The sequence below is a fragment of the Cnephaeus nilssonii genome, assembly GCF_951640355.1.
Source record: "Cnephaeus nilssonii genome assembly, chromosome: 6".
NCBI classification, from domain to species: Eukaryota; Metazoa; Chordata; class Mammalia; order Chiroptera; family Vespertilionidae; genus Cnephaeus; species Cnephaeus nilssonii.
In genome coordinates, this window is record NC_137077.1 from 50,247,670 (window position 1) to 50,254,824 (window position 7,155).

General features: G+C 53.8%; 1 protein-coding gene across 1 annotated transcript; it reads right to left on the bottom strand.

Annotated features, from left to right (window-relative positions):
* Positions 1–456: 456 nt before the first annotated feature.
* Positions 457–6,886, bottom strand: KRT8 (keratin 8). Its single transcript, XM_079774177.1, has 8 exons — positions 6,470–6,886; positions 3,814–4,022; positions 3,170–3,230; positions 2,619–2,714; positions 1,880–2,044; positions 1,289–1,635; positions 1,106–1,164; positions 457–858 (listed from the first exon to the last, which is right to left on the bottom strand). The coding sequence occupies exons 1-8, from the start codon at positions 6,806–6,808 to the stop codon at positions 674–676; spliced, it is 1,461 nt and encodes a 486-aa protein (XP_079630303.1). The 5' UTR covers positions 6,809–6,886; the 3' UTR covers positions 457–673.
* Between the last annotated feature and the right edge of the window lie 269 nt (positions 6,887–7,155).

The following is a 7,155-nucleotide window of genomic DNA, read 5'->3' on the forward strand; positions in this document are numbered from 1 at the left end:
TGAAAATGGTAAAAAGACATCTCTAGCCCCCAAGGAAACCTAGGTGCCTGGCTGAGGAGGAGCACAGCCTTGAGAAATGGACAGCCCTGGGCGCAAATCCCGTCTGTCACATTCTAGTTAGGCCAACTCCTTGTCTTTCAGGCCTGGCTTTTCCTTATCTGCAAGCAGTCCCAATGTCAACTCCTGTGCCTATGGGGACTAAACTCTCCTGATACCATCTGAAACCCGCTCTGCCTGCCTCCGGGGTTTGCTGCACAGATAAAATGAAATGAGGTATTTGAGGTATTTGTTTAATGACCAAGGCCTCAACCAGCTTTCAGCAAAGAAGTCTCTGGGAACAGCGTGAAGGTCAGATTTTCCTTCTGATCCCCACCCCTCCCCAACGTTTCTGATTCCAGGGATAGGCCTCCTGACCATCTCTCCCACTTCATGGGCAAGGGCCACACATACAGCAAGTAGGGTTGGCAGAGCCAGTTGAGACTTTATTTTGGAAAAAAAAAAAACAAAAAACAACAACACTTGATTTGGCTTTTAGTTGGGGGCACGGGAAAGAGATGGTCCCCCAGGCAATACACTCCCCCCACCCCAAGGGTGAGCCAAGGCCTGGGGCTGAGCCTCAGGAGGGGCTTCCTGTGCCCGCAGCTTGGAGGACAGGAGCGCCCGCAGTCATCATTCACTTGGGGAGGACATCAGATGATTCAGACACCAGCTTCCCATCTCGGGTCTCAATCTTCTTCACAACCACCGTCTTGGAGGAGCTGGTGCGGCTGAAGGAGCCAGAACTCCCGCCAGAGCCCAAGCTGGCCTGGAAGCCCAGGCCATAGTTGAGGTTCCCATAAGATGGGGTCATCAGCCCACCTGGTCGGGAAGAGGCAGCCACATGAGCACAGGAGCCCTGCACACATTAGGCTCCAACGCCCCCTTCTCCCTCCAGTCCCCTGGGATGGGGAACTGCCCTGGTTCACTACTCCAGGACTGTCCGGGAATCCCAGGAGCAGGGTGGGGCAGAGCTTTGATATCAGCTATGTGACCTTGGACAAGGCAGTTCATTGGGCCCCAGCTTCCTCAGCTGTACAAGAGGGAAATGTATAGGGCAGGGACACACCTGAATAGCCGCTGGTGGTCTTGGTGTGGATACTCATGTTCTGCATCCCAGATTCCAGCCTGTACCCAAAGGACACATGGATGTCAGGACCAACTCCTGGCCCAGGAACACAGGACCCACCGCTCCCCACCCCCGGTCCCAGGGGTAAGGTACCAGGGCCAGTCAAATACCCCCCACACCCACCGGTTCTCCTCGCCCTCCAGCAGCTTGCGGTAGGTGGCGATCTCCACGTCCAGGGCCAGCTTGACGTTCATGAGCTCCTGGTACTCCCGCAGCTGCCGGGCCATGTCCTGCTTGGCGTTTCTCAGAGCAGCCTCCAGCTCAGCCACCTTGGACTGAGCATCCTTGATGGCCAGCTCCCCACGCTGCTCGGCATCAGCAATGGCAGCTTCCAGGGAAGCCCTCTGGCCTTTGAGACCCTCAATCTCAGCCTGGAGTCGGCTGATGTTCCGGTTCATCTCAGAAATCTCAGTCTTCGTGCGACGCAGGTCATCCCCATGCTTCCCAGCCAATGTCTGCAGCTCCTCATACTGTGGGGGTGACACGAGGAGTAAGGCCCTGTGCCCCCACCACCACCAACAACAACAACACGCACACACTGCAGGCTTTCTTCCAGATCTCTGGGCACAAGGGCATCCCAATCTCCCCAGCACCCACTCGGCAGTCCCAGCACATAGCAGGCAGAGTGGTGTTTGAAATACTGCACCCTGCTCATGAACTGGAGCACAGAACTGGCCAGAAGGGGAAGGCCAGCTTAGTGACCCTGCTCTTCACCTTGATCTGGTACATGGTCTCAGCCTCAGCCCGGCTGCGGTTGGCGATATCCTCATACTGGGCCTTGACCTCGGCGATGATGCCATCAAGATCCAGAGAGCGGTTGTTGTCCATGGACAGCACCACGGATGTGTCGGAGATCTGGGACTGCAGCTCACGAATCTCCTATGGTGGGGAGGGAAGAGGATGAGGCCCTGTCCCTGAACACAAGGAGCCCCCTTTTGCAGAAGGGCCTTCCTTAAGGGACAAGCTAGGGGAACAATAAAAAGAGAGGAGCAGGTGGGCCTGAGGACCTGGGAGAGGGCAAAATCCTAAAGAAGCAAAACTGGTCAAAGACCTGGAACCTGGAGGGATGTAAGGATGAAATGAGGGCAGGAAAAAGGAAACTTGTCTTTGGGTGAGTAACCGGAAGGGCTGGGCCCTTCATGATATCAGCTACCAATACTGAGCCCACAGTGGGCTCATAACAAAGACTCAGAATAAAGACATGAGAGAGAGTGGGCCATTGGGTCACCATTCTGTGTATGATGACCTTGGACAGGCTTTTTCAATTCTCTAAGCACATTTTCTGATCTGTGAAATGGGGTAATCAACCCTCTCTCATGCAGGGGGATGGAACTAGAGAGCATCAATACTGAGTTAATATCAGTAGCTGTAATTATTCCACGCTAGGCCCTTGTCTGTGGTGCACATGGGGCCGGAAGGAGTCTCTGATGAGGTTAGGGGAACAAGAACATACCTCTTCATACAGCTGCCTGTAGAAGTTGATCTCATCGGTCAGCCCTTCCAGGCGGGACTCCAGCTCTACCTTGTTCATGTAAGCTTCATCCACATCCTGTGGGGTGTTTTGGAGGGGGGCCCTGAGCTGGGTGACCACACTGGACCCCAACCCAAAGGCACCCAATAGCCTGGAATTCTAACTATTGTCTTCCCCACCTCACTTGTGGCCTCATCCTCCCGGCCAGCTTCTGCCCCATCGCACCTGCATCCCCAGTCCAAACACCTTTCCTCAGTTTTCTGCAGCACCTCGCCCCCTCCTCCTTCAGGAAGCCTGCTATGGCTAGATCTCCAATTCTACTGCTCCATTTCCATGTCCCAGCATCAATATCCAGAGTTCTGTACAAATGCACCTCCTTAGCTCTGTTTTTGCCTACTTTTTCTGTATATCTAGGAAGTACCCAAATGTTGACCCATTACTTAGAAATATCTAGAGACAGACCCCAGAAAGCCTTAGTCCGAGTATCTAAGCCCCAACCTCCAGTGTCTGGTGAAGGTAGAGGACTCCCTCACCTTCTTGATGAGGACGAATTCATTCTCCATCTCTGTGCGCTTGTTGATCTCATCCTCGTACCTGGTAAGGATAAGACTTAGAATCAAGGACCAAGGCAAAGGGGAGGTTACCCTGAGTCTTTTTAGGGGGACAAGACTATCTGAAAATTTTTTTTCATGGAAATGCAAGATATAAAAGGGCTGGCCTGGTCCCTCTGCTCATCAGCCAGTGGGGAGGCCTAGAGCAGTACACCTCTCTACAAATCCATGAATATTCATTGGATTAGGCATAGTAGGCATATTAGGTGGGCAACAGGGACTGATGAGACCTCAGACAAAAGGGGCCAATGCTTAAATATATATCAGAAGCCTGTTGGCTACTTGTCTCTCTGAGGTCTACTATGTAAATATTAACATATAATTTGTTGTCCAAATCTGAACAATTCTGAGACTGAAGGGGGGGTGGGTGCAACTAACAATTATGCCAGGGCAATGGGTGTAAACTAGACTGTCCTGCTAAACCCTGGTCACATGATCACCCTAATTATATAATCTGCATTGTCCAAAAATCAGAGGGCCATGGGGTCTTAGGCCTTTGGCCCCCTGGGTTGACAGAACAGATGAATCCAGTTGGGCCAATGGCAGTGCGGAGGAAGGCAGCTTACTTATTCTTCAAGTCCTCCACCAGTCCCTGCATGTTGCCAAACTCTGCTTCCAGCCTCAGTTTCTCCTGACCCAGCGTGTCCAGCTGCCGCCGAAGGTTGTTGATGTAGCTCTCGAACATGTTGTCCATGTTACTGCGAGTCGTCTTCTGCTGCTGCAGGAGGTTCCATTTGGTCTCCAGAATCTTATTCTGCTGCTCCAGGCTCCGCACCTGGAGGAGGGAACAAAAAGGTCTGCATGAGGCCAGGGCTCAGAATCTGGGGGGAAGCAAGCTGTGTGCTCCACGCCCCAAACAGTGGGTCTCCAGAACCCAGGGAGCTAGTTAGCTATCACCTAACAGAGACAGCATGGTGAGTGGGGTAGGGAGCCATGTCCTTCTAACTCTGGGGCGGGGACATGAGGGTGCATGATTGGAAGGAGACAGCTAGGAGAGTCATGTTGAAACTATTTTGCAGAATAAATACGTCTTCTTGAGTTAGATTGTACTAGTATATTACAGATCAGTAAAAATAGCCAAGTGTTAACACTATATATAAGACAGAAAAAGAAAATGTAGATTGTTCTATTATCTACTGTTATCATCATCATTATTTGGAGTGACTTTGAGGAACTCATACAGCTTATAGGGAAACAGAAGCCCTAGGACCTGGGGAGTAGTGGCCAGAAGACCTGGGTTTTAGCCAAACACTGCTACTAACCTAGGCTGCATAACCTCGAGTTGCTTCCCCTCTCAGAGCCCAGGGCTCCTCAAACCTGCAATGGCCTAGAGGAACTCAGGCAGGTCCTTTAAGGAGTCCTCCCCTCCTCCCCCCCCCACCCCCCCCCCCCCCCCCGCTCCGCCCGCACCCCCCTCCCCCCCATCTGTGCAAAATCACTTGTGTCCAGGGAAAAGACAAAGGACTGGGCAGATCTGTCTGCAAATGGAAGACTTCCTCCTACCCTCCTCCCAGCCCACCACACCCAGGAAACCCTCTCCTCGGCCCCAAACGCCCCAACACGAAGGTCCTGGGTTCCTTGGACACAATGAAATCCAGATTTTAGGATGAGATTAAGGCATGTTAGAAGGGAAATTAAAATAAAAAAAAATAGTAACAGACTGATTCCAAGAAGAGGAATTTATCTTCCTTAATCAACCCAAAGTTGTAACTTTTTTTAAATTGGGAGGGACTTAGAAAAGAAGGTTGACTTAAGGGTCTGGCCTAAATCCAACAAATTCCTCTGTAAATTCCTTTCTTCTCCAGGTCATGCTGCCTCAAAATTATGAAAAATAAGTGATTATAACATTTGGCCAAGGGCCGCTAAGCTCTCTACCTTCATTAATACTTGAATAGGCAAAATCTCTGAGTTAGGGATTCTCGTGCCCATTTTATAGATGAGGAGATCAGTTTCAGCAAGAGAGTCCATCAAAGGGAAGGGCGGAGCACTGGGAGCCAGGAATTGGGACTCGGAGCTGGTGTTTAACGACTTGCGGGGAGGACTCAAGAGCTAGTAGAACGCAGTCAAGAAGCAACGTCAAGGGTGCTTAGAGCCAAGGAACTAGGAAGCCCTAGTTCCTAAGGGGAGGTGAGCTTCCTAGGGCACTCCGATCCCTAAAGAGGCTAATCTGCCCCAGTATTTCCTGCTTTCCGTTCCCAGAATGCCTCCCAGGAGCCAGTCAGCAGGGAGGGCCCAACCTTCCAGCGCGCTGAGGCCCCAGGGGCTCCCTAAGGGAGCCTACCCTCAAGGCTGCAAAACGCGGCCGGGCCTAACCTCTGGGGAAGTGGACCCAGGACGTTGGGGTGGAGCCTGGGAGGGAGGAGAGAGGGGACAAGGGCCGAGTGGGGAGAGGGGCGTTGGCGGACAGACACGTTATCTACAGCCATAAATTCTGGGGTTTAACAGGACGTGAAACCTGGGCGGGGCGTCCAACGCCCCAGACTTTGAATCCTGGACGGGCTTTCTTGGAGCCAACCCCTGGCGTCGCCCCACCTCATCCCCACACATACCCCTCCCAACCCCAGACGCAAAAAGCTTCCCAGGTAAGAGCAGCGCGTCGCCCAGACAGCCCGCCTTAGCCCTGCACCCCAGGAGGGGGCAGGTCACTGCCTCGCCCGGCCCCGCCCCCTGCAGGCTCCAGGGCAGGGGCCAAGGATGACTCATCCGGTGCCCCCCACACTCGGGCCTTGGAACGCCAGAGACTTCAATCAATATTTGTCTGTTTAGATCAAGACACCAGTTCCTTCTCCCAAAATCCTATCAAACTCATTCTTTTTTTTTAAATGCTCAGGGGTACCTCTGGGAAAGTGTTGGGGAAGTGCTAGGGGAGAAGGTGAACTGGAGGAGGGGCACCCCTCCCCCCCACACACAGCTAAACGGCTGGGACTGGTCCAGGCTGAAAGCTTTAGCCACGATCAGAACTTGGGTTGGGGTGAGATGGGTGAGGGAGAGAGGACGCCCCAAGATTTAGAATCAGAAGCTGTCCCATCCCTGCGGCCAGCCGGAACCAAAGTGCATGGGAGGAGTGAGTCATAGGTTGGAAGGAAGGGTTACAGAGTGGGTAGGGCCCAGCAGGATGCCAGTGGGGCCTGGAGATGTGCCCACGGACAGGGCAACCAAGAGAAGGGGCATGGACCCTCTTCAGACCCCAGGCCCAGCTAGCCACGCAGGGGGAGCCCTCACCTTGTCGATGAAGGAAGCAAACTTGTTGTTGAGGGTCTTAATCTGCTCCTTCTCCTGGGTGCGCACGGCCTGGATGTTGGGGTCCACCTCCAGCTTCAGGGGGCTCAGCAGGCTCTGGTTCACTTGGACAGCTGTGATGTTCCCCATACCCCCAGCCCCGCCGTAACCCCCAGCCAGACTCATGCTGGTGCCCAGGCCACCTCGGTAGCTGCTGCCCACACGGGAAAAGGACGAGGAGCTGATGCGAGTGCCCGGTGCACTGGAGTACGAGCGGCTGCTGAAGGCCCGGGGTCCAGAGGTGGACACCTTGTAGGTCTTCTGGGTCACCCTTGTGGACATGGTGGAGGCTGGAGTGGAGGCGAGAAGGCTGAACCTGACAGAGATTCGCGAAGAAGCCAAAAAGCTGCTAGTAAGTGGGGGACAGCATGGCCCTTTATAAAAGAGAGCCCAGCCCAAAGGGAGGGGGGTGGGCCTCGTACCTGAGTGGCTAGGCCCTGAGGAGGCCGGGCCTAACCCGACACCTGCCACCTACAGGCCGCACTCAGGTGGGGGCAGCAGAGAGCTGCTCCCACCCTGGAGCCCATTCCGGCACCACCCGCAGAAACCCAGGAAAGAGCAATTGGGCGAATGTGAAACTGGCAGGAATCCGGTGGCCTGCACAGGTTCCCTGTAACAAAGAGGCCGAC